The 27,765-nt window shown below is 42.2% G+C and overlaps 1 protein-coding gene across 9 annotated transcripts; it reads left to right on the top strand.

The window, feature by feature from the left end:
• The first annotated feature begins 266 nt into the window (after positions 1 to 266).
• Positions 267 to 27,765, top strand: LOC133487665 (cytospin-A-like). Of its 9 annotated transcripts, XR_009791419.1 has the most exons (16): positions 1,994 to 2,276; positions 2,975 to 3,166; positions 5,037 to 5,636; positions 5,794 to 5,846; positions 14,332 to 14,828; positions 17,588 to 17,684; positions 17,763 to 17,829; positions 18,060 to 18,120; positions 18,237 to 18,333; positions 19,258 to 19,374; positions 20,187 to 20,246; positions 20,403 to 20,501; positions 21,577 to 21,618; positions 22,020 to 22,156; positions 26,108 to 26,271; positions 27,580 to 27,765. XR_009791419.1 is itself a non-coding variant. In XM_061794618.1 (13 exons), exons 2-12 carry the CDS (start codon positions 3,127 to 3,129, stop codon positions 20,490 to 20,492), a joined length of 1,779 nt encoding a protein of 592 aa, XP_061650602.1. In that variant the 5' UTR covers positions 1,996 to 2,276; positions 2,975 to 3,126; the 3' UTR covers positions 20,493 to 20,501; positions 21,577 to 21,891. The 9 variants fall into 9 exon arrangements, 8 of the variants coding, with proteins under 8 accessions (XP_061650604.1, XP_061650607.1, XP_061650608.1 ...); XM_061794618.1 differs by lacking the exons at positions 22,020 to 22,156; positions 26,108 to 26,271; positions 27,580 to 27,765 and having other exon boundaries at positions 1,996 to 2,276; positions 21,577 to 21,891; XM_061794619.1 differs by lacking the exons at positions 1,994 to 2,276; positions 22,020 to 22,156; positions 26,108 to 26,271; positions 27,580 to 27,765 and adding exons at positions 2,501 to 2,576; positions 2,720 to 2,852 and having other exon boundaries at positions 20,403 to 21,891.

Genomic DNA, 27,765 nt, shown 5'->3' with positions numbered 1-27,765 from the left:
GATTCAAAAGTATTTAACAAGTATGTATAGTGTTCAACAAGGTGTAAAATGTATCATTTCAAACTCCACAGAGACGACATGACGTAAAAGAAATGTAATTGGAGAGAGGTAAAGTCAACCGCGGTTGAGCTCTTGATTGATTGACTGAATGAGATGTTGAGGACTTAAAAACCAAAAACTGTTTTGCTGTGCAACAGGGGAGTCTGAAATGACTTTTGATTATTCCAATGTTTATATTATTATATGTTATTTATTATTATTATAGTTAATAGATTAATTTTTTTACGTTTTTTTTTTTTTTTATGTTGTTGGCTATAGGAATGATTTGTGGTGAATGGATTGTCTTGTGCTAGACTGAAAACCAGCTTGACATTCACAGAAAAATATAAAGGTAGGATTCTTTTTCCCAGTTATTAGGAAACTTACCATTTTTCTGTTAGTCAACACATTTTGATAATATAAAATCCTGAGCAAACACAGGTCTTGTTTAAAAGAAACATTTAATTTCACTATGCCAAGCTATGGTTACCGGCCTGAACTGGTCGCCAGCCAATGTGTGTATTTATGTACATATATATATATATATATATATATATATATATATATTTGTCTATATATTATGTTCTGCTTGTGATAGCTCACACTTTGGCATTGACAAAAAAGCGAAAATCGGTTGAGAAATTAGCAAATTATGACTTAGGCACGTCGGTTAGCAAGGCTGCTACAGCGTGCTGGCTTCTTCATATCTATGGTCAGAACCGCTACACACACTTTCACCAGGTATTGCTTGATTTACAACCGTGACATAATTTATGAAATGACAGTTGACCACACGGCGTTGCTTCAATACCTCCTCTTGAATTGCTGTATGTTATGTCGGCATTGACTCTGCAGGGGCAGGGTGCTTACTGCGTAGCGATTAGTTAGTAAGCTAATTAGGCACTTGTAGCTATCGCTAGCTAATTGAATAGCAAAGAGTTTTTGCCCAGTGTATCAGATATGATATGAAATGTCTCCGTAAAGTATCTTATGCCAAGATAGGATGTGTTCATACTACCCCCTCACCCCGCCTCTAAGAGTATGGGGCAGAAAAAGTTGACATTGCCTGCAAAACTTAAAATCTTACCAATCATATTTTATTTCTAGTCAAAACTAATTACAATTACCCGCAAAAATAAAAAATGGCCAGTGGAGTGTAAAATAAAATAACTTCACCCCGTGGCAAACTTTTTGTCTACTTATTTCAAGTAAAAAATTGTTTGAAACAAGTGAGAATTGTCTAAAAACAAGGTGATGAGTCTTATTTTTAAGAGTTTGACCTTTGCAGTGTGGGTGTTTATTTTCAGTTTAAAAAAAACGCTGTCAGTATGAGGTCGCTTTCACATGTGCTAAATCTAGTTAAATGCTAGTTTACGACAGGGCACCTTATGAAACACTCTTTGCAAATGCTTTTCGATAGATTTTTTTATTTTCTCTCAAAGAAGTCAGCTAGGTGCGGGTGAGACTGTAGGGGGGGGGGGGGGGGGGGGGGGGAATCATTATTGCATGATAATGACTTTGTCTTCTTAATTGTTGTACTTTATATACTACATAACCAACAGTGTTGTCTATTACTCAAATCAAAAGGTGACCTTATAAACTACTTATTTATTCTTTAATAGAGCTACAAACTAGACATAATGTTTTTAATATTCCAATTCCTTCTTCTGGCTTCTTTTGTTTTTAAACGTTGGTCGAATCAGTCTTACACAAGTATCGGTACTTAATTGCTATACGTACTCTTCTTACATCGAATTAATGGATGACTTCTCAATGGGAACAGCGTGTCATTTGCAGCATTATGGAAAGTGGGTGTGACATGATTTCATCTTGACGGCTCGGGTGATCGTGTTAGTGAACCTCAGGGACGTTGGCCGCTAAATTAGAAGATGACTCAAAGAGCAACAAGTTATTTATTTTTTATTTTTTTTAAATTATTATTAGCTCAGCTTAACTGTGCCCTCTGGTGGACGTATACGGGAGAACTCCTCACAGGCACTTTTCGGTTTACGTCGTTTTAGCTCGTTGTCTCGCTACAGGAGGAGTTTCCTTCATATTTAAGATTATTCTCAAATACGTAACAGGAATTGAAGTGTGTTTCAAACCGACGTAGTAACTTGAAGAAGACCCGGTGAGCCAGTGCGCCTGGTGGAGACGCGCTGAAGGAAGCAAAGTGGGGACGAGTTTACCAAACTACCGACAACCGGATTTTTGGATTTGTTTGTCCGCTTGCAAGGGTTTGTGTCCATTCATGATCAAGCTGTCAAACAAGTTGCATGCTATCTTTCCTCAAGTAGGGTAGTTCAACGTTCACTTTTGTCATATTTATTCAGGAAGTTTTATTTGTTAATAGATGATCTGAAGGGTTTAAACGAGTGCACTTGTGTCTGCACATGCTTTAGTTTTGGCACACTGCGAGCAGTTTCTCATTGAAATGCTTTAAACCAGGGATGTCTTCAAAGGTCATTTGCAGCGCGCAGTGTTTTTTTTTCCTTCCATATTCTAACAGTGAAATTAAACACGACCTGCGGAAAAAGGTAGGAGAAAAAATTTAAATGTTGATATCTTTATTTTAAATAAAAAAAATGAAATATATCATATTAAGATATTTATATTAAATATGTTTAACTACATATCATACGTTGACCTACAGCATATTGTTGGTTGGTATTGTTTGTAGCGTGTTTCTTAAACAGATGGTGAAGTAGCCCCCCTCTTCCATTTTCCTTCCTATGGCCCTCATTGAAAAAAACCAAAGTTTGGACATCCCTGATTTAAACACATGCAGTTGCTCTGATCTCATCCTTGATGATGTGAGTTCTTCTTTTTAAATCCTAATTAGAAGCACCAGTCACATCTGAAGGTCACTGTCGTTGGAAGGGAATTAGTTTAGAAATGTTTTAAAGAGGCTTGAAGTCACTGGGTTATTTTTCAGTTTGCCTACAGTGCCAAAGTGGTAGGACCTCATCTATCAGCTGGGCCGGATGTGCTGTATGTGCGGGTCACCCCCACCGCCACTTTGATCTGGGCTGGGCAGGAGAGCAGCAAGTACCAGCAGGACCCTTCTGTGGCCAAACTGACTGCAGGATGGGTAGCTTTTCCAGCAAGGACAGCCATGGAATCTCCGGTAGGTCACTGACACACACGACAGGTTTTGAGCTGATGTTAGACGTGATGCATAAATTAGAGAGAAGGATGCGTGCGGGCTCATCAGGAAGAGAAAGGTTACAAAAGGGGAAGCAAGTGGAACGGTCGTGGATGCGGAGGCAGGAATCTTGGCAGCCCTCCTGTGTGTTGCTCAGCGAGTGGTCATTCTCCTCGCGTCCCCATGTGATACATTCGGGCGAGCTGTGATGAATCGGCAGAATTCCCCGGCTGAGCACAAGGGCAGCGGATTAATCATAGAGGCTTAATGCTATCTGACATCCACGCTCACTCACACACATTCATTTCGTCAGTCTGCCACCCATGTGCATGGATGGACGAGCACATTAAGGTCTGGAATGAAGAAATAAAATGGGAAGGGAGGCTTGAGAAAGTTATTAAACAATCCTCCCATTCTTTCCCAATGAGTTGGTGCATATTTGTTGCTTTCACATCTTTTAAAAAGAAATCCTTTCTTTTTTTTTTTTTTTACAAGCCATGAGGCTTTTGTCTAAAAAAGGAAAAGAGAGAAGGACGAGGACATCTGGAGCTCAGTGCTTTTCTGTATAACTTGGTGATTTGTGGCATGGTGTGAGGGCTAAGCAACACTCAATGAAATAACAGGCCCGAGCTTTGTAAAGTTTTGAAATGCTTCTGTCGTCTGTCTGTCTGTTCCAGAATGATGTGGTTAGTCGATGTTGCTGCAACATTGTCAATGTGCAATCTCACTGTTGAAGATTTCCCACTGGCATGGGCAGCTCATTAAATGCTCTTTTCAGTGACATGCCAGAGGAGTGACCATTGAAATGTTTTTGTCCCGTGATTCTTCCATGACATCATTACCCGATGATCCAGACATTCATTTGGCCCTTGTCAACCTTTTTTTTTTAAATTTCATTCCACCCGACTCAAACTGGTTTCACACTCCCTAAAAAGTACTGCTTTATGTGTAATGTGGATGTGTTTTTTTGAGAACATTGGCTTTGTAAAATTGTAAACTTAAAGTTTGGTGCCATTGTTTCGAAAGCATTTTTTTCAATTTGTTGGCAAAAAAGAATGTAGGTAGGGTGTCTATGAATAATATATCTTAAAATTGTTTTAAGCATTATATAGCCTTAAAACATGTTTGTTTTAAGGCTATATAAGGCAATGGAAACGGAAATCTTTGCATTAGACGAGGGGTCTCCAAATGTTTTCCTCCATGGGCCACATTCAGATAAATGGATGGATGCAAAGCCCACTTTGAAATATTTAAACTTTAATTTATCAACCACGCTAAGAACAATACCCAGTGAATCTAAAAAGTTTAAACACCCCTGTTTTTAAATGCCAGTGTTCGTGATTTAAACAAATGAACCAAGATACAGTTAGACAAATTCAAAACTTTTTTCCACCATGTTACCTATAACTTCTATAACTCAATTTAAAAAAAAAAAAAGAAAACAAAAATCTGAGGTAATGTGGTAGCAGAGGTGTGTCATCCCCCAATTGAGTCGTACAACTTATAGATCACGTTAAGGTGAAAAACATTTTGAAATGATTTATTTTGGTCTGATTTTTACATCACACAAACCTGGCCTTTGAACAGGGGTTTCTAGACTTTTTATATCTCCTGCACATCACAGCTTTCTTTTAAAGGTGATAAGGCAACTAGTTGTATGACTTTTCAGGATTTTAGGGTGGCCCGCGGCCTTGTATCACACTAGAATAGTTCATTTTGAAACTATAATAGAGCAAATAGATCCACCTTCCCCGCAAAATTAGTTGACAACACTGATTCTGGTACAGTGTGTGTTTTAATAGCGATATGGAAAGATTTGGCATGCCACTGAATTTGTTGTTGTTTCCTCCAGGGAACCACTTGGATAGTTTCCACACTCCTCCTGCTTCCCCACAAAGTGACGAACCTGGATTTGTACCTGGTGCTCCCCAGCTCCTTCCCCCCACATCACCTAAATCTCCCTGTGCAGTTTTATCTTCACCTCCTGTCTCGGTGCTCGCATCCTCCTCTGTGAAACGATCACAGCCAAGTTCTGCCATTCCTTCTCCTGAGTGGAGGCCTCCCCCTCCACGGCTCAGCTCAAACAGATCCGCAACACTCTCAGCAGTCTGTCCAGTTTCCACCAAGCCAGAAAGTACAGTAGCAGTGAAAGGACACATTACTTTGGGCAGAAATGAGGCTCCTTCTACTTCTACACCTCAGAGTGGGGTTTCACAGGGCAAGTGTGTGCCTGTCAGCCCTACGACGAGCTCTTCTTCGTGTAGCTCCTCACCGGCTGTGTGCAGCTCCTCTGGGCCAAAATGGAGAGAAAGGGACAGCGGTCTGAGTCACTCTTTGTTGCCAGGTCCTGAGGCCAGAGATGTCCAGTCCGAGGAACTGACAAGGCTGTTGGACGAGTGGCGGACAACATTAGGGACCTCTGAACGTCAGGATGGGCCCACAGATGTAATAGGTAAGACCTGAAACGCATTTGTGTGGTCATTATAATGTCTTGTTTCATCACAGGCTCATTATTTTCTTGTATTGAGAAGGGAAAACTGTTTCTTTGACCTTTTTCTTTTTCTACTTTTGCATTCATGTGACATCATCTGACATTTCTCCTCCATTAGCAATGCTGAAACATCTCCAGGCAGAAGTGAAGAATTTGAAGAGTGCAATGCAGGTGAGATGTTTTTAAATGATCCCTCAAGCCCTTTTCTATATATGTACTGTATATGTATTCCAACACTGGACTACTGTACATGTTAGACATTTTCCAATGTTTAGACTGGAATATATCCAGTATATATCTTGGCTGATTTCATTTGACTTTCCCATGATGTTACAAAAAGAAGCAGTGTGTTTTAGGTGGCCCGAGTTCAATCCACAGTTGTCTCTAATTAACTGCAAATGTTACATCATGGAGATTACACCACGACACACCCTGTTACGCTATCACAATAGGCTATGGAATTGGCCCTGCTCACTGTCCTGAGAGCTGGAACTCTTTCTCTTCCTGTCCTCTGTTGAGGACCATGAAGGGAAAAGATGAGCTTCTCAATGTCTCATCGACCATACTCTTGGAGTTAAGTGAACACAGATTTACTGTAATAGTTGACAAGAATGCACAATTCTACAGTGAAGGAAACTTTTGTCTTATTACAATTGCATCATATTCGTGAGGAATTTCCACAAGCATTCCTGTTTGCTTATATGTTTCCCGCTCCTCTGTAGATGTTGTAATCTACTGTGATTTCCTGTTTCCAATTCTGACCACTCCCTTAGGACAGCAGCTTGAGGCTCACAGCTTCCTTCAGGTTACAACAGATGGAATGTGACCCAAAATATTTTCCATTTGCAGAGCCATGAACAAGTGTTGACCCCTTCTCAAATTCTTATGTCTTTGCATAGTTTCTCCTATTTAATGTTTAAGATCCTCAAACAAATGTCGGACAAATATAACCCAAGTAAACTTAAAATGCTTTTTCTTAATGGTGATTTAATTTATTAAGGAAAAAAATACAATTGAAAGTTACCTGGCCCTGTGTGAAAAGGTAATGAGACCCTAAACCTAATGACTGGTTAGGCCATCCTCAGCAGGAGCAACTGAATTTTCAATCACTGGCAATGAGTCTTTCACATCTCTGTGGAGATATTTTGAATTGTTGGAATTCAGCAAAAATGGAGGGGTTTTCGAGCATGAACGTCCTTTTAAGGTCATGTCACTGCATTTCAATCGGATTTAAGTCTGGACTTTGACTAGGCCACTCCAATATGGGGAGAGAGAAGTCTGGGCTTCCCTGCTAAAGCTACTGCCCCTGCGACCCGACCTCGGATAAGCAGAAGAAAATGGATGAATGGATCTCTCCCCATATTCCAAAACCTTCATTATGGTTTTTTTCAAGCTCCCTTTTTAAAAACATTGTTTTAGGGTGCATGCATGCTGCAGTATGTTTTAAGCTAGCGTATGTTTTACCATGCCTGCGCCCAATAATACGGTGCGCCTTATGTATGTGTTAAATACAAAAATAGACCCCATAACTGAGACTGCGCCTTTTAATACGGTGCACCTTATGGTCGTGAAAATACGGTATTTGTCTTCTTGGAAGTCTCTCCTTTGTGTTTCATGTCTCTTTCCTTTCTTTTCCACTTTCCCATATGCCAAAAAAGGCTTGCAAATGTAATCCCTGCATAGGCCAGCATGGACCACAGGGAGACCAAAGCATTGAGAGGGAGCAGTGTATTTGAATTTGAGGCAATCTAACACTGTTTACATGAGCACTTGCTGGGCCAATAGAAGTTGCAAGGCCTGACTTTCTGAACCCACTCAGTCTGCTCGGCTGTTCTGGGAGCCTTTTTGTGGGGAGCTGGTGGAAGGAGGAGGTGGGAATAACAGTGCAGAGGTGGGGTTTCACAATCGACTGTTCAGGAGACAAAACTTGTTTTGTTTTGTTCAGTGTATTGAGGAATGGGAGGGGGTCAGGGCTGACGCGCTTGATCACACTGGCCATTTGTTTTTTATGCCTGTTGCACACGTGAGACAGGGGACTCGCAAATACACACACTAATGCACCGGAGAGCACAGATGATTTCTACTTTGTGAACTGACTTCTCCCCCTATTGTGCCTCTCTATTGTCTTCAATTCTTCGATGAGAGAGCTGACCACTCGTTCCTGCGCATGAGAGCTTGACAAAGTGCAACTTTTTTTCTGCAGTGATCTCTTCACCTCTTCCCCCTTTCTCTATCAGCTCTATTGCCTGCATCTTTACTCTGTGCTTCCACCTACAAAGATCTTTTCACATAACCACAGCCTTTGTCAGAAACCTTTTCTTTTCATATTTTAATTGGTAGTTCAACAAGTGTTGCGATATACCTCTTAGTCAATGAATCAATCTATTACAAAGTGTCTGTGGATTCTTTAAAACATCTTAAAGTGAACATGGAAAATTGACTTTTAAAGACAAGGCAAGGCGGCTTTATTTATATAGCGCATTTCATTCACAAGGTAACTCAAATGTACTTAAATTTATGTGCATTTAAAAACAAAGAGCAGAAAAACAAAAACAAAGAGAAAACCGTTTACTAAAATCACACAAAGAACGTGCAGTGCAAGTAAAAGATAAAAACAAAAGATTTTAAATTGCTTTAAAAGAGCTCAATCATAAGCATGAGAGAATAGTTTTTAACCTGGATTTAAAAACATTCACACTTTTTTCCCCCATGTTTATATATGAATGGTTTTGTCATGAACGGAACAGAGAACAGGACCCAAAATGCACGACTCCAATACAGATCTCCAGAGAACCTCTCCGGTCGAGAGAGCTGTGGGCAGACAGCAGCGGAGGTGGCAGGTGGCTGCATGGTGACTGCTTCACATGGAAACGGTGGTACAGTGGCGGCATCGGGTGCTGTGCCAGCTGGTTCATTCTTCTGAACCATATTCATTAGAACTTCAAACTGTGAGGCCACCTGTCTCATCATAGTGTCCTGATGCTCCGACAGTCCCTTTAGGTGAAGGTGGAGGGCAGCAAGCTGCTCATCCCGCTTCGAGATGTGTCGACCCTGCGCTTGAAGGGCTTTGCGCACCGGGTCCGAGTATGCTGGGTCGATGTTATGGCCAGTCCGTTCTGTCATGAACGGAACAGAGGACAGGACCCATAATGCACGACTTCAATACAGATGGACAGTTTCAAAAAAGAGAGGTTTAATATACGAGCAGAGGTCGATACACAGGCAGGCAATCCGAAAAGGCAACAGTATCCAAAAAACGTGAGGCAAAGAGGCAAGGTCAAAAATCAGAACAGGTTCTAGTCTTATTATGAGTCGGTGACGTGGAAACAAGGAATGCTGGAACGTGACAACAAGGTACAACGAACTGGCGACCAGAAAGAATGAAACACGAGGTTAAATGCATGGGGTAATTAGGGTAAACGAGGCACAGGTGGGGAAGATGCTCTCGGGAGCAGGTGTGTACGAGACGGGGAAAACAACAAGCACAACACACACCCATGACAGGTTTGGTCTCTGGAGCGCCTGCTCACCCATCATGTGTGACATTAAACAACCAAGTAAAGGTTTAGTTAGCTGCCAATTCTGAAAATGTGTCTATGAGCGAGCTATTCTGCCCCACCGTTGTGGAACAGTGGGGATAATTAACATTATGACCACCCCCACACTGAGTTTCTCAGCCGATGACATGCATACAATGTATAAGCTTTATGAAAGCATTAGCTGCTAAAATGGGCCCTTTTAAGAAGTGCGTGGGTGTTTGTGTTTAGCGATGTGTCCATTTGGTCACCATGAACACTCGATGCTGAGCAAGGTGGAAGAGGAGACAGCCAAACGCTGGCAAGAATGTGCCGCTCAGACGCAGCCCACTGGTTGTCAATTGAATGAAAACTAGGCCCGCCATTGGCTCAGAAGTACATGGGCAGAATGAGGGCGCACTGCATGAGACAAATCAGCCACTAAATCCATCCAGTTTCACCACGGCAAGAAATATGCTGTAAAATTATGTATAAAGTTTTTGATCCTTGGGGTAGTTTGATGAAAAAATGCTAGACATGTTGAGACACATGAAAACTTTTAAATTATGAAAATGCTTGTGTTTGTTTTAAATTAGAAATGTGAACATTCAGGCGTTAATTATTATTCATGATCGTCATTATTCTTGCCACATTGTTTTCTAATTGCTCTCATACCAGCTGAAAAAAACATCTTTCCCTTTCAGCTTTTCCCGTTAGGGGTCACCACAGCGTGTCTTCCTTTTCCATGTACATAAGTCTATCTCCTGCATCCTCCTCTCTAACACCAACTGCCCTCACTACATATATTAAGCTTCTCTTTGGTCTTCCTCTAGCTCTCTTGCCTGGCAGCTCCATCCTCACCACCCTTCTGCCAATATACTGACTATCTTTCCTCTGGACGTATCCAAAATATCAAAGTGTGCTGCCTCTAACTTTGTCCCCAAAATATCTATCCTTGGCTGTCCCTCTGATGAGCTCATTTCTAATCCTATCCAACCTGGTCACTCCTAGAGAGAACCTCAACATCTTCATTTCCACCACCTGCGGCTCTGCTGTCTCTTCACTGTCCCTAATCCCTACACCATGGCTGTTTTATAAACTTTGCCCTTCATCCTAGCAGAGACTCTTTTGTCACATAACACACTTGACACTTTCCTCCACCCGTTTCAACCTGCTTGGACCTGTTTCTTCACTTTCTTACCACACTCACCATTGCTCTGGACTGTTGACCCCGAGTATTAAAAGTCCTCCACCCTTGCTATCTCTTCTCCCTGGAGCCTCACTATTCCCCATCCACCCCTCTCAGTCATGGACATATATTCTGTTTTACTTGGGCTAATAGTCATTCCTCTCCTTTCCAGTGCATGCCTCCACCTTTCTAACTGTTCCTCCACCTGCTCCCTGCCTTCACTGCAGATCACAATGTCATCTGCGAACATCATGGTCCACGGGGATTCCAGTCTTAACCTAATCTGTCAGCCTATCCATCACCTCTTCAGAGCTGATCCCTGATGCAGTCCCACCTCCACCTTAAATTCGTCTGTCAGACCTACAGCACACCTCACCGCTGTTCTGCTGCCCTCGTACATGTCCTGTACTATTCTAACATACTTCTCTGCCACTCCAGACTTGTGCATGCAGTACCACAGTTCCTCTCTGGTTACTCTGTCATAGGTGTTCACTAGATCTACAAAGACACAATGTAGCTCCTTCTGACCTTCTCTGTACTTCTCCATCGACACCCTCAAGGAAAATAATGCATCTGTGGTACTCTTCCTAGGCATGAAACCATACTGTTGCTCGTAAATATTCACTTCTGTCTTGAGACTAGCCTCCACTACTCTTTCCCATAACTTCATTGTTTGGCTCATCAAGTTTATTCCTCTAGCGTTCCCACAGCTCTGAACATCACCCCTGTTTTTAAAAATGGGCACCTGCACACTTTTCCTCCATTCCTCAGGGATCTTCTCAGCCACTAGAATTCTGTTGAACAACCTGGTCAAAAACTCCACAGCCACTTAGATGCTTCCATACCTCCGCAGGTATGTCATCAATACCAACTGCCTTCCCAGTTCTCATCCTCTTTAGTGCCTTTCTAACTTCCCTTTTACTAATCATTGCTACTTCCTGGTCCACTACACTTGCATCTTCCCTTCTACTCTTCCTTCTTTCTCACACATTCTCTTCTGGATGAATGGACAAACATTCCCACACTGCAAAAATGGAGGTTGGAGGTTGTTATAGCTGCAACTCCCATTTTTTTCTTGCATTTGCACCTGCTGTAATGGAAACCTGTACCAATACTTTTATCCCTATAGTGTAAGTGCAAACAAACTGCTTTAATGGACAGTATTTTTAGTGCAGTGATAAAGAAAATGTTAATAAAATGAATTCTTATTCATTAGCGATATGAACACTAAGTAGATCCTCTGATACACAATCTGTCTGTGCTTACTGTATGTGCACCATCAGTCTTCAGTTGTCCTAATCAACAAAAATGAAAATACTCAATATCTGCCTGTGTAATCATATTTGTTTCCCTTCTGGATATTTTTCAAAACACAACTTTGGCATTAGTTCCAGGTGACCGCTGCTAGACATTCCCAGGAATTCTCTCTTGGATCTCTGCTCCCTTACCCTAAGCTAAACTGAAGTTTATGTTGAGGTTGCAAAGGTTGTGTGGAATGAAAAAGTATTGAGTTTGTCTAGACTATGAGGAGGCAGTGGTGATGTTGAATCTGAACACTGTGCTGAATTATGCAGTGTGGAATACATGGCATTGGCTTGGGCCCCCTTTCACTTTGATGTCCATGTGCATTCAATGCAGCTTGTTTCACCTCCCGGGTTCTTTCTAGGTACAAGGAATATAGTTTACTTAGAAGGTATTCAATCATTTTGGGCCCATATTGTAGACTAAAGAATGCTTGGAGAGAGAAGCACTTTCACAGTTTAGATGTTTCTCCAAGAATGTGTCAAAAGAGAGGGTGAGAAACTGGGTGGAGAAGACAACTAGAGACAGATGGATTGAACAATAACTTTCTGAGACTCACCAGAAATTCTGATGTCAAACTAGGTATTTGTGTGTGTAGTTTGTGCGTGCGTGCGTGTGTGTGTGTGTGTGTGCATTTGCATCACATCTGGTCTTGCTGTGGGCCACGGGTCAGCTCTTCCGGGACTGTGTTTGTGTCTGTGTGTTCATCCTGACAATCCACACCCTTATCTCAGTGTGAGCGGAGGAGCGCCCCTTCCTGTTTCCTTAAACAGACTTGCTCCAGTTGGAGTGATCATACCCAGATAACCAAGACTATGTGAAAATCCTTCAAGTGGCAATGTTTTTTTTGTTGTTGTTCTGTTTGCACTTAATATAGAACTGGGTCTTAATCGGGTTGTTTAACATGTTTCCTGGATAGAGTGTCAAACTGCACAAAACTGAAAAGTCAGATCAGTTGATCATGGAGTTTGGTGGTGAGGAAAACGAGTAAGGAATGTGTGTGGGGGGGAGAGAAAAGAAATGTGAGATTTGTGTGTAAAGTATAATGGGGTCCAGCTGTGGTCCTGAGTCACTGGTCAGACTAAGGAGCGTTGACTTGGCTCCGATATTACTTCCTTCTCCACATCTTCGTCCGTTGTTCATGTAATTACTCACCTTTCTCCCCTCTGTTCCTTCACTGAACTTCAAAATCATCTGGGTGAAATTGCTTCCGTCTGTCTGCTGCCTCCATTAAATATGTACCCCTCTTCCCTTATTTCTCATTCAAGCTCTGCTTTTATGCTGGTGACTGCTCCTTTTTTTTTTTTTTATCACTGCTCGGTGCGCTCATGATATCAAGAGGGGCATTTTTTATTTTTTTTGTGAGCGCCTTAGGGATAGCTCTCAAAGTTGTATCACACAAACATAACACGGAAACTATTTCAGCATGATTGTTGTCAAACCCTGTAGCTCAAAATGGGTTACACCTCAAAGAGAGGAAACCCCCGATTTAGATGGAGTATTAATGACACGTCATGTGTTCCTCGCCTTCCTCCTAATCATTTGTCAAACTTTTTTTATTTTGTGGTTTCACAGACAGTTTTTGCATAGTTGGTTTCATATATCAGAAAGATGTGCCCCCCATTTTGCCTGTCAGGGCTTGGTACAGTACAGCATTGAATTCACATTGATCTCCTCTCTTTGTGTGGTTGCGTAATGTAATACTGGTTTGTAAAGAAAAAACAAAGAGCTTTACTTAAGATGTGCAAGACATTTTCAAACTTTCTTTTTAAAAAGAAAAAACTAAACAAAACAAAAAAATACAAAGCCATCCATCCATTCATTTTCTATAGCGCTTGTCCTCATTAGGGTTACGGGTGAGCTGGAGCCTATGCCATCTTACTTTGGGTGCGAGGCAGGGTATATCCTGAGGCTGGGTAGATCCTGTACCTGTGGCCATACAATCACACGCCACATCCAGGCAAACAATCATTCACATATTCACACTTATGGACAATGTAGAACAGGGGTCACTAACATGGTGCCCTTGGGCCTGTTCTAAAAATAAGTGAGATGCATCTATTTTTGTGTGTGTTGCTGTTCTTAAAGAAGCACCTCTTACCAGTGAGCTGCATGTAACCTTTTTGTTTCTATTCTTTTTTAGATTACACTTCTATCTGTGTAGATAGTCAAGTGTCTTTATGTCACAAAAGTGTTCTCTGTCAATTGACTGTATGTTGTAGTACTAGAGCGGCTCCAACTACCGGAGACAAATTACTTGTGTGTTTTTTTTTTACATACTTGGCAAATAAAGATGATTCTGATTCTGATTCTGAATTTGGAACTGGCCATTAAGAAAGAAAAAAAAAAAAGCTATAGTGGCTATACAGTAGTTCAAAGGTATTGTGGCGTATGACCAAACCATAGTGTTCATGGAGACAAGCTAGTGGGCGGGACAACAATGAGGAGATGAATTACCTCTGAATAGTTTCAGCAAATTAGTTTTTTTCTTTATTTCCTTGGCACATGCCACATCCTTCCACAATAAATCTGTTAAGTACATTTAAGGTGAGATTGTTAACAATCAAACAAAGATTAAAAGTGTTTGTGCTGATTCATGCCACATCATCTGAAAGCATGAAAGAATCTAAAAGTATGTTTGTTCTTTCAGAGCGAGCGAACGGAATGGCTGCAGTTCCAGGCTGACCTTCAGGTTGCAGTGTCAGTGGCTGAGCGTCTAAGAGCCGAGGCTGAAGAGGAGCTGACTGCACTCCAGACGGCTCATAAAGATGTGGAGAGGGAACTGGCTGCTGCCCTGCACAGACGGAAGGAGGCTGACATGCAACTTGTCACTTTGAGAGGGGAGCTGGAGGAGAGCAGGCAGAGGCTGGCTACTCTGAGTCAGACTCCAGACAAAACTAATGTCCAAGAAGGAGAGAAGACCGAAGTGTTGAAGAACTCTGACAGCGGAGAGGGTTGTCAGAGGGGCAGGGAGAGAGGTGTGTACCGGGTGGCGGGGAGTTCGAATGACACTGTGAAAAGTGTTGTCAGAGAGGACTGTGTGGCTGTCACTAAACAATACCTGAGAAATGTAACCAATGAGGGAAGGAGGAGGAAAGACGTGCGATTGGATGAGGCACAAAGAACAGCAACCACTGAGAGGTCAAGGTGAGATAAACAGTTTATAGTCATTTAAACACATCATTACCTAACACAACATTAGCTATTGAGAGCCAATGCAAGAGCTATATGAAAATTAGGCCTTGAAAGTGTCAGATCTCCACCAAGGCCAAACAGTCCATCCATCTTAGTTATTTAGTTAGCAGCCTACTTCCTGGATCATGGAGGACGATGCAAGATGAAAAGGGTCATTGGTGTGATTTTTGTTTTTCTTTTCTAAATGCTTTGAAAGGTTCTGTTGCATCGAGACTCAAACTATAAATTATTACATCCACACCTTTTTGTGAGTCTCATCATAAAAAATATATCCATTTTTCTTGTCCTAAGCACTACCTCTTTCCCAATTTTTTTTGTGAAGCTGCATGACTAGTGCTGTGAGTTGAAAAAAGTGAATGCATGGATAGGATCCCATAGTCATCCAGATCCTCACAAAACATAATCAATTCTTCTTTGGTACGTGTGCTACAAATTTTTGGTTGTGTATTGGTTTGTGGAATTCTGCTAATCATATAACCAATCAATGCATTATGCTGAGGTAATAACAAACATTCTTCCTCGATTTGTGCTTACTAGTTAGTAAATGGACATTGTTCAAGTAGTAAAAAAGCATATCATAGTCACAGAATCACTGAACAAAATGTGTAGCTCATTCTGGATGAGTAAAGGCCTTTTCACACGATGCACGTAGCACGGCGCACTTCACCATTAACCAGTCCATTCAATGTGTGGAGTTTGTTTTCTTCCCGTGCATGTGTGGGTTTTCTCCCACATTCCAAAAACGTGCATGGTAGGTTAATTGAAGACTCCAAATTGTGTGAATGTGAGTGCGAATGGTTGGTTGTCTATATGTGCCCTGCAGTCAGATGGCGACCAGTTTGGGTTTTTTCCCAAACTATCGTAATAGAGTCAAATTCAATCTCAAGGTGCCCTTGAAGAATCAATTTAAGCCTAACATTGTTTTAGGATAATTAAATTATTCTCTTTGTTGACATCACAGAGCTGTGGTTCTTGAAGTAACATTTGTATCAGTGAGCTGAGTTTTTTATTGTTTTTAATTTTTTTTTTTATAATGGTTTCACATTGGTAAGTAAGTAAGTAAGTTTGTGGATTACGCCCATGAAAAATACCAAAGTCTCTGCTAATGCCAAACTATAAATATTTTGCTGTTGCCATTGAGTCTCATTTGGTGTTTTGTGGTTTGAATGATTTAAGTTTGCAAACAGGAGCCTCAGTATGGTGTGGAAGAAATATACACAGCCACAAAAACCGGGCACCTCCTCCTCTTGCTGGTTACTACTGTAGTCTGGTCATACACTGCTGTGGGATGGCATCCCATTCTTCAAACAGCATTAGTCCCAAGTCAGCCAACATGGTTGTGTTGCAAGCAGCACGCCCAGGCTGATTCCACAAGTGGTCAATGGGGTTGGAAGTTAGAACATTACATCCTTTCTACTTCTAATTTCTGGAGGTCGTCTCTGAGAAACCCTGCTCTGTGGGGTCGAGCGTTGTTATCTTGAGAGTTCGGTCAGACTGTGGTAATATGTAATACCGCTTGCAAAATGTAATCTTGATACCTCTCTCTTCCTTGAGATTGCCTTCAATGATGACAAGCCTCATTTTTCTAGTGAAGGAAATGTGGCCCCACACCATCATGCTGCCTTCAGATGTTACTCTGTCAGTTCAGCAGCATAGCATTTTCAACGTCTTCTCCACACTTTGAAACTATGATCCAACTACAGTAGGCAGAATCTGGATTCCTCTCGGAACATAACATGTTCAGGTTCCAGTGCACGTGTTACCGACGCCAAAACAAATGGGCCTACCATGGCAGGCCTTCTGGCAGCCCTTTAAGACCAGAGATTGACTGCGTCTAGTCTGTTTCTGATTGTCTAGGCAGAGAGCCATCGGCCATATCATTCTGCAAACCTTGAGTGCTATTCTGTAGAAGACAGCCTACGGTACCTCAGTGTAGATAGGGTGTCTTCTTGGGGTGTGATCTTTGGACGCACACTTGATGGCCTGTCTCTGACACGCCCCACCAGTTTGGAGCTGGTACTAGGGCTGACTCCCAACAATGCCACATCTTGGTTTTGCAGAACACAAGCCTAAAGCACAGGCCCTATCCATATCAATGAAATGTAGTATTCTTGGAGCACACACCTACTGACCACTGTAGCAGGACCCATGCTGACGAGTACATGGGGGTTCCAGAAGCTCAAAACAAGAGTCAATGGCACAGCAAAATAAACTGTTTGGCACTGGTAGAGAAGATCTGGCCAATGCTCATAGGTGCAACTCACATACTCAGCTCTGCTGCTCATCCCAAAAAGACATGTTCCTTACAAAAGTGGCACCATTTACAAGGGTAATAAACAGACTTTCCAGCACTATAGTAGTTTATTGCCAAAAAGCATTGTTATAAAACAAAGAAATGATCTACCAACCACAAATTTCCTGATTTATTTGCATTTGTCTGGGAATTACTATGCTATTGTATGTTGTTGTCCTCAGTGGATTTCTTTCAGTGCTGTTTTAGCTTAGCGACAGCATCTCACACAATTTGTGAAGGAACTGCAATTTGTATCGAATCATTTTATTTTTATGGTTGGAGTTTGCAGTGTAGTGTCATACCCAAAGACAAAGGTTTGTTGCTGCCACATTAATCCGGTTTGCATGGTGCAATTTACCGTAGGAATAGCTTTATAACAACAACAAAAAATGTTTCATCTGATCAAACATTTCTACAGAAGCCTGTCCAGATTACCAGCGTACTCGGACTCCCTCACATTACAGAATGGAACTTCCCAGTCAACCACTTCCACAACACCTGAATCAGCAAATAAGGTGAGATCCTTTGTCTTCATAGAGTTTTTAAATAAGACATATACTTCAAAATAATAGTAATACATATATTTTTTAAAGAATTTGGTACAATTTAGAGGACGAAGAAGTCTGGACCAAGAAGAGAGCAGGTCAAACACTGATTCAGGTGTGACAATTTCAAAGTTATTTTGTCAATGTTAAGTATATGTTTTACATAATCTCTATGACTGTCTTCAGAATAAGTTTTGTTCTGCACGCTTCAGCACTGTGTAATTCAATTAAATTAAATTAACTGTCTGTGTGGCGGAGCTTAGATGTTTTTTTATTATTATTATTATTATTATTATTATTATTATTTAATTGCCTGTCAGGTAATGAAGTACTTTTTTATTGCAGGGAAACGTGAAGAAACTCTGAACAAGTATAACTCAACTCTCTCTGACCTGCCATCAACCAGGTGAATGGAGTACGCACGAAAACACTATTCAAGCCAAAACATTTGTGTCACGTGCTATTTTCTACGTCAGAGTAAGTGATGTAACAAGATGTAACTAACTAGAAGGTCTCGTTCAGGTCCCAGGATGGTTTCAACCTGCTCCTGCGTCGCCATGGAGGCTCAAAGAGGAACTCACTATTACGTTGGTGTCAGAGCCAAACCCAAGGCTACCAAGTAAACCTCAAGACTTGTCTTTGATATGGAGTAGAATATTCGTCGATCTAGTACTTAGTAGTACAGGACAGTGCGACTAATTGGCGACCAGTTCAGGGTATAGTCCGCCTTTCGCCCGAAGTCAGCTAGGATAGGCTCCAGCGCCCTGTGACCCTAACTAGAATAGTTTCAATAGTGTTGAAAATGGATGGACAACTATATACTGTAATTGTAAATCCTTACAAGTTGTTAGCTTGCATTTACAGCTATTCAGACAGAGTATTTGAGTTTGAGTTTGAAATCATTTGTATTTGGCCTATCATCAGCCTTTGGCTGGGTAGTAGTTCACATAGCTGACTTGCTCGCTCGTGTTTTGTTCCTGGTCAATCATTATTCACAGTTGTCCTAAAATTGAGTGGTGAGCAGTCTAAGGAGCAGTCCATCCTTTAGGCTAGACTCCATTCCCCCCTCCAACGTTGAAGAGGAGATGCGCTCTATAACATGGATGGATTTACTGGATGTATTATCCAGCTATTATATTATGTATCCATCCTTATTCAAACGTCATTACAATTTTTTCTTTTTAGTATGGGGGACATTTTCTCACTCACTATTTCAAATTTGCCTGCATACAAGAAAACCTTCTACTAAATTTACCATTTTTGCCTTTAGAAATAACTTCAGGCATTTCATTCACTAAAATGGCATAATAAATTGGGTATTTTCTGCCTCCTGCTTCACAGTTTCCAGCCTGCGCTTTCATGACAGATTTTTTTAAAAAGACGCATTGACATGGTGTGCAGAAATATCTAATGCTATGTCTGAATATTAGTTGACTGTCTACATTTCAAGGGCATGATGGTGTTTTTTTCTCCATTATGCCATTTTACACTACGTCATTACACATCAACTTGGGCATTCCCATGTCGTTTTCTTTTTCTCTAGAATATTGACATTACCAATTTTAGCAGCAGCTGGGTGGATGGCCTTGCATTTTGTGCTGTTTACCACACCTACCTCCCCTCACATATTCCTTATAGCAGCCTCAGTCCAGACAACAAGGTAAGCTTGGTCCTTTTGGATGTTGTTGATAATGTTGTTGAAAATACATTTATGCTTTAGTTGCCTTGCACACAACTCCAATAACTCAGTCTTTGGGAATACTATTCAGGACATGGTGAGAGTGTGTGGTTGATGAGTGTAGAGTAATAGGGACACCCCCCCAAAAAAGATTTTTAAAATCTAATACTAATAGTTTAAACCGTAAATACAGGATAGCAGAAAACTATGATCATTTCAAATTAATCTTACATTACACTTAAAAATAAATGGTTTACAAATGATTTGCTCTCAAATAGATGCACCCGAAGTGCACATGTAAATGCGCCGATGACGCACTAGTAACTTCTTCTGCCTCCTAGGCTAACCTTAGCTCCTTCCCAACATGCAACGCTTGTCTCTCAGTTGAGCTGTCACTTCAACATTTGCCAAATCCCTGTCTAGTAAAAAACAAGCTATTTTTCTATTAACAGACATCTTTTAGCATCTTAAGGTGTTTCAGAAACAGCACAAAAATAGCAAATATACAATTTCTTTAGCAAATAATGGAGAAACTCGCGAGTAGCGACTCACGAATAGGCGGAGTACACTGTACGTAAGTCTCAGCTACAGAATTCATCTATTTTTTGGGGGGAAAAGAATGAAACTATCCATTGTGGGTGAATCAGATCATGTAATTTAGCTCAGCTAAATGAATCGGTGAATCAAACCGTTTCCAACACCTGATCGCCTAACCAATTGTAGTTGTTAAAATAATGGAACGAATCTATTTTATATCCCACTGGTTCATCGTTTTTCATTTCTTTTCTTTGCAGAGGCACAATCTCAGTCTCGCATTCAAAACAGGCGAGACTGTCGGGATTGCCCAATCTTTGGTAAGAAACGGATCCAGAATAGACGAGTGGTCGTTGTCCCTACCAGTTGAGAAGGCTGACTGTGTTTATATATGGTCAATTAAATAATTTCTCTTCTGTATGACAAACACATAGGTGCTTAAAGACTAATTATCTGTTAAACTATCTGTTTAACAGACTGTTGATGACATGCTGCGTGCAGGTGGTCCTGACTGGCAAAGAGTCCTAAGCTATGTGGAAAGCATGTATCGTCACTTTGAGATGTGACTGATGAAGGTACTAAAAGTCAGTGCTGTTGCTTGAGTTGTAATATAAGGCCAAAACTAACTATAACAAGAAGATGCTGGCTTGGTGAATGCTTGGCTTTATTAGTTTGTTCTTGGTACTTGGTTTATTCACAAAAAGTTTACAAGTGAAGAAAAACATAATCCAATGTGAAGAAATGTGACTTTGTAGAGACTGGCTCATGTAAAAAGCTATGTCTGGTGTCTACGTGCATTGTCGTGACATACAGTATAATGTTTTCCTCGTGTATACTGAATGTCATTGTTTATCCAAGTTGTTTGTAACACTGTAAAAACATAAAATGTTGACACAGAAAAAAAGCAAAAAGAATGTTTCAAACTGATCACTATTTTTGTGATATCTGTCGAAGAGAAAAAAAAGATGGATACGCTGAAGTCCATTTGTTTTTGTTTTTAATACTAAAATACATTAATTATGCCAGAAGTTGCCAGGACCATTTAGAAAGCTGGTACAGATTGTTTCCTCAATATTGTCAGGTCATTTTTAAATAGTAGAAAAAAACACACCAGAAAAAAAAAGGTAAATTATCTCTGCGATTAAAGTAGTTATAATGCAGTCTAAGGTCAAATCCTGTTTGATTGTGTTGGTCGATTAAAACATTTTTTAATTGCATGTTTTGTAAATGTGATTCAAATCTCAGTTTGCGTACAATGTATGAATCGTTCATTCATAATGAATACACTTCATTTTATTCAGGACGTGCCATTGTACTGTGTTCAGAGTGAAAGTTACCTTATTACAATTCCCATGGTTCAGGCCCTTTGATATAGTGTAAAGCACATTTGCTGTGAATGTCTCCATACTGGCACTTAACTCACACACCAAGTACTGTATTTCAGCTTGCTTTCGCCACAGATCTGCATGCAGATGTTATTGTGTACATGTTATTTTCTGACTGTATGATTTATCATGTGACATATGTAAAGCTTAGCCGAAACCTTTAGCTATTGCCTAATGTGCACTTAAGCCAGCACTTTGTTTATCTGAGAATCTGTTGTAAATATTGACTGCTGTTGTGGTCATACATGGACTTATTTGGTTGCAGGAGCAGTGAACTATCCAAGGTTGAAGTGTCCAGGCCTGGATGGTAATGATCACAATGTAAAAGTGACTCTATTGAAAGTTTGACTGCGTTAAATGCTCAGGGATGTGCATTAGGGGAGGTCATATACAAGGCAGCAGACGCTTGGATGTCCATCACACTAATACTGACACACCAAATGCCTTTCTTACTTGGTGAAAGTGACCTTTGTACTGGTGGTAATATGTACATACCAAATATTTGACAAACCTTCATTGTAAAATGTTAATAGGTAACTAGTGTTAATACCAAAGGAATAAAATCTTGATATGAAGTAAATATTAAAGCCTGACTTTGTGTTTTATTCAGCCTTTACTTTTGATGAAAAAGCTTACACTCAAAGAAGGGCCAAAGCCCAAAGAAAAGTTGCAAAGATAATGTACATCAAAATTTGCTCCACTGTGAAGGGAGAGGATGCGCAAAACAGGAGTTCCAGGAAGATAAAGACGAGGACAGCCGACCCAGCAACTTAGAAAAAGAAGAAGCTCACTCACTGGCCACAACATTAGGTGGATCTGCACAATTCAATGAGATCCAACACAAGGTTTGTATCAAAAAAAATCTTAAATATTATTTTTGCAGTCATAGTTTATAGTGGTGTAGAAGTGCACTGCATCATACTGAGACAGAACCATTGTAAAAGAGACATTTCAGCTCTTGTATTGGTCAATTCAGTGTATATGGGTGTTCAGCTAACTATTACATGCAACAATTCAGCAAGTTAGCTTTGAGCTCACTGGGCAGGAAGAATGGAGCTTTGGTTAATGATGATTCGCATGGTCTCTACTACCACTTCGTGGTAAGTCTGTGCCACTACAATTAAAGTCAACTCCCCATGCTTTTCTGTTGGCCTGTTTCCTATGCAATACCATTTAAAACTGAAAACGAAAAAACTAAACTGAACAACAATTTGCACAGCAGGACACTAACATTTTACTAGTTACTTACGCAATACATTTCACAACAAGTTGTGAAATTATGCTGTGTATTATGCTTGATTGTAGTGTATGGTGTGTATTATGATGGATTTATTGTGCAGAGTATAAAATCTAATAAAAATTTTAATAAAAAAAATATTGAGAGAAATGTTGTTGTACAAGTTGCCCCAGCCACCTCATCTGGCTCCTCTCAATGTCGAGGAGCAGCGGCTCTACTCTGAGCGGAGGGAACTCATTTCGGCCGCTTGTATCTGGGATCTTGTTCTTTCATTCACGACCCACAGCTCGTGACCAAAAGTGAGGGTAGGAATGTAGAATGACCGATAAATTGAGAGCTTCGCCTTTCGGCTTAGCTCCTTCTTTACCACAACGGACCGATACAAAGTCTGCATCACTGCAGACGCTGCACCAATCCGCCTGTCGATCTCCCGTTCCATTCTTCACTCACTTGTGAATAAGACCCCAAGATACTTGAACTCCTCCACTTGGGGCAGGATCTCATCCCCGACCTGGAGAGGGCACGCCACCCTTTTCCGACTGAGGACCAGATTTGGAGGTGCTGATTCTCATCCCAACAGCTTCACACTCCGCTCCAGTGAGAGTTTGAGATCACGGCTTGATGAAGCCAACAGAACCACATCATCTGCAAAAAGCAGAGCTCCAATACTGAGGCCACCAATCCGGACCTCCTCTACGCCTTGGCTGCGCCTAGAAATTCTGTCCATAAAAGTTATGAACAGAATCGGTGACAAAGGCCAGCCTTGGCGGAGTCCAACCCTCACCGGAAACGAGTCCGACTTACTGCCGGCAATGCGAACCAAACTCTGACACCGGTCGTACAGGGAGCGAAAAGCCCGTATCAGGGGGTTCGGAAGCCCATACTCCCGAAGCACCCCACACAGGACTCCCCGAGGGACACAGTCGAACAACTTCTCCAAGTCCACAAAACACATGTAGAGTGGTTGGGCAAACTCCCATGCACCCTCGAGGACCCTGCCGAGGGTGTAGAGCTGGTCCACTGTTCCACGGCCAGGACGAAAATCACACTGCTCCTCCTGAATCTGAGATTCGACTTCCTGACGGACCCTCCTCTCTAGCACCCCTGAATAGATCTTACCAGGGAGGCTGAGGAGTGTGATCCCCCTGTAGTTGGAACACACCCTCCGGTCCCCTTTCTTAAAAAGGGGGACCACCACCCCAGACTGCCAATCCATAGGCACTGTCCCCGATGTCTACGCGATGTTGCACAGGTGTGTCAACCAGGACAGCCCCACAACATCCAGAGCCTTTATGAACTCCGGGCAAATCTCATCCACACCTGGGGCCTTGCCACCGAGGAGCTTTTTAACCATCTCGGTGACCTCAACCCCAGAGATAGGAGAGCCCAGACTCTGCTTCCTCATGGGAAGGCGTGTCGGTGGCATTGAGGAGGTCTTTGAAGTATTCTCCCCACCGACTCACAATGTCCCGAGTCGAGGTCAGCAGCGCCCCATCTCCACAGTGTTGGTGGTGCACTGCTTTCCTCTCCTGAGACGCCGGATGGTGGACCAGAATTTCCTCAAAGCCGCCCAGATGTCTTTCTCCATGGCCTCACCAAACTCCTCCCATACCCGAGTTTTTGCTTCAGCGACCACCAAAGCTGCATTCCGCTTGGCCAGCCGGTACCCATCAGCTGCCTCAGGAGTCCCACAGGCCAAAAAAGCCCGATAGGACTCCTTCAGTTTGACGGCATCCCTCACCGTTGGTGTCCACCCATGGGTTCGAGGATTGCCGCCATGACAGGTACCTTACGGCCACAGCTTAGGTCGGCCGCCTCAGCAATGGAGGCGCGGAACATGGTCCACTCGGACTCGATGTCCCCCGCCTCCCACAGAACGTGAGCAAAATTCTGTCTGAGGTGCGAGTTGAAACTCCTTCTGACAGGGGATTCTGCCAGACATTCCCAGCAGACCCTCACAATACGTTTGGGCCTGCTAGGTCGGACCGGCATCTTCCCCCACCATCTGAGCCAACTCACCACCAGGTGATGATCAGCTGCTGGCTCTGCCCCTCTCTTCACCCGAGTGTCCAAGACATGCGGCCACAAGTCCGATGACACGACCGCTCGGGATCTGATCGGTGGGACCGTTCCCCCCAATCACGCCCTTGCAGGTCTCACTGTCATTGCCCACGTGAGAATTGAAGTCCCCCAGTAGAACGATGGAGTCCCCAGTGTGCTCTCCAGCACCCCCTCTAAGGACTCCAAACTGCTGTTTGGTGCATAGGCACAAACAACAGTCAGGACCCGTCCCGCCACCCAAAGGCGGAGGGAGGGAGGCTACCCTCTCGTCCACCGGGGTGAACCCCAATGTACAGGCGCAAAGCCGGGGGGCAATAAGTATACCCACACCTGCTCGGCGCCTCTTACCGTGGACAACTCCCTCGGCGCCTCTTACCGTGGACAACTCCAGAGTGGAAGAGAGTCCAACCCCTCCCAAGAGGACTGGTAACAGAGCCCAAGCTGTGCATGGAGACGAGTCCGACTATATCTAGTCGGAACTTCTCGACCTCACACACCAGCTCGGGCTCCTTCCCTGTCAGAGAGGTGACATTCCACGTCCCTAGAGCCAGCTTCTGTAGCCGGGGATCGGATTGCCAAGGTCCCTGCCTTCGGCCACCGCCCCAGCTCACACTGCACTATGGACCCTCCCACAGGTGTTGAGCCCACAGGAAGGGGGACCCCCGATACCCTTTCGGGCTATGCCCGGCCAGGCCCCATGGGTGCAGGCCCGGCCACCAAACGTTCGCCTTCGAGCCCCCACCTCCAGGCCTGGCTCCAGAGGGGGGCCCCGGCGACCCGTGTCCGGACAAGGGAAAACGTCTTCCTGAAGCTTTTGGAGCTGTGCTTTGTCTGGTCCCTCAACTAGGACCTGTTTGCCATGGGTGACCCTACCAGGGGCGTGAAGCCCCAGACAACTTAGCTCCTAGGATCACTGGGACACACACTCAAGGAGGGGACGCTTGACACCATCTAAACCAATTAAGTTTGTTGATCTCATCAGACCACAGGACATGGTTTCGGACAAAATGTAACACATTCATTTATAGATTTGCATGAGATTCACAGTATTCCTTGGCTTGACATATAATATAATACATACAATACATATACATACATATAACAGAATGGTGAGAAGGCGTGAGCTCAGATCCATTGTGTGACTATATGGTACATTCATATGGTACTTGTGTGCAATACCACATGAGAGCCTCCCCAGGGAATAAGAGGTGCCCTTTTGTCTGATGCAGGCTCAGGTCAGTTGAGCTTGCTGGTGGCATTTACTTTCAGTTGGGAGTTAAACAGAGAACTCAGTGATCTGTGTTGTAGCAGGCATTAGAATTATGGATGTCATTTGGGCCCTTGTGTGTTTGGGAGTTTGTTCCACTGCAACTGGCTCCACTCACGCGTCAGTAACATGAAAACGATGCTCAATCCATGGTGTCATTGCAAATAAAACTGTACTGTACTGCTGTTTATTTTCTTGTTCCACTGACCTTGACTGTGCTCTCTGTGCCAGGACATTATTTGTGCTGACAGGACCTGAGGGGCTGCCTGCTGGGACACCATCTATGCTGGCTGTAACCGTCTTCTCCGAAGTCCCTGTCAGAGTCAAGGCTGAAGTTTCACATCGCAGCACTAAAATCACCCAAATAGAAGACTTCCAAGGAGACTTCCAAGCAGGTGACAGCAACACACACTACACATACGAAATATGCAGTTTCTAAAACCATTGAATTTAGTTTAGTAACTAACATGAACAAGTCGTGAAATCCTTTATGTTCATTAAAACCTCACTCTAACTAGGAGATTTGGTACTCTCTTCTACATGATGATGGACGTGTGATAGCGTGGTGTGATGCTTTTTCATCATTTTTCAATTGTCACCCTGAGATGTGTATTTGTCGACATTTGATGTGTATTGTAGTCGACATTTTATCAATAATAGGTCAAATGTATCCTGTTGATGGTGTGAATCCATCAGTCAATAAGTGAAGTTCTGAAAATGGCAAAAGTAATCCTAAAATATTTTTCACTCTCAAATTTCAAGTTCTGATTTGTTTTGACGCATTCAATAAACTTACTTAAATGTACTTTTATTTGTGGAAAAAAAATACTTTTATTCGTGGAGAAAAAAAAAATCATGAACTAGCTGACTTGATGATCAAACTTGTGTATATATATATATATATATATATATATATATATATGCTGTACGGTATCATGATGCATACAATACTTCATATGACAGTAGGATTTTTTTTTAGCCTGATATGTTCATTTTCAGATCAATGTTGACAAAGATATACATCAAAATATATACATTGAAGGAAGAGGATTTGCCATATTATAGGTGCAATCATGTATTGTTTCTCTTCGTCCTCTCATTACAATGACAGCACTTCTCACAATTTACAGCTTCAAATGAATCCTTGCGTGTCCATGAATCCAGCCATGTCCCAAAAAGGTTCCCTTCAGATTGTGGGAATGTTTCCAACATATTGAACTCTACATAAATTATCGTTTGATTACCAGAATATGACCTGAGTCAACTGAATGCTACAGCTGTGCATGAGACAATGTATTACATTGTTAATACCAAAAAAACAGCTAAATGCAAATGTAGCATGATGGCCTCCCGCCGATTAACATCTGGAACACATCTTGTAGTTTCGAGTTTTGTTTGCATTAGTGTCTCCACGTGATTCCACTTAAAAGACTTTGGTTAAAGGTTAATCTTTTCATCCTGTCCAATTTCGAAGCAATACTCTTCCATCTCAGAGCCCTTCCACCTGTTTTGCTGTCTGTAATTCATTACGCTGGATTTTAAATCCTTGATTACAACGCAACAACTTTCCCTACACGTTATATAGTTTTTGTGGTGCATTTGTGTCCTGTATAATCGTTGGCACCGGTATCGGCCTTTACACGAAAGCATTTTATCATAAAATCTAATATTTTATGACTTAAATGTTGCATAAATCCTTCCAGATGAATGTCTTTTACAACCTGGAGACCAAAGCCTATACACAGAACCACTACGGGCATCCCAGAGACCAGGAGGCTTTTGAATTAAATGTGGATGTGGGGGGCGAGGAGGACCACAATCAGCTGGGATAGGTTCCAGCGCACCCGTGACCCTAATGAGGACAAGGACTATTGCCATCGGATGGATGG

Source organism: Phyllopteryx taeniolatus, chromosome 13, assembly GCF_024500385.1.
Source record: "Phyllopteryx taeniolatus isolate TA_2022b chromosome 13, UOR_Ptae_1.2, whole genome shotgun sequence".
In the NCBI taxonomy this organism is placed as follows: domain Eukaryota; kingdom Metazoa; phylum Chordata; class Actinopteri; order Syngnathiformes; family Syngnathidae; genus Phyllopteryx; species Phyllopteryx taeniolatus.
The sequence above is the reverse complement of the archived record's forward strand: the minus strand, read 5'-3'. Positions and strand labels throughout refer to the sequence as shown.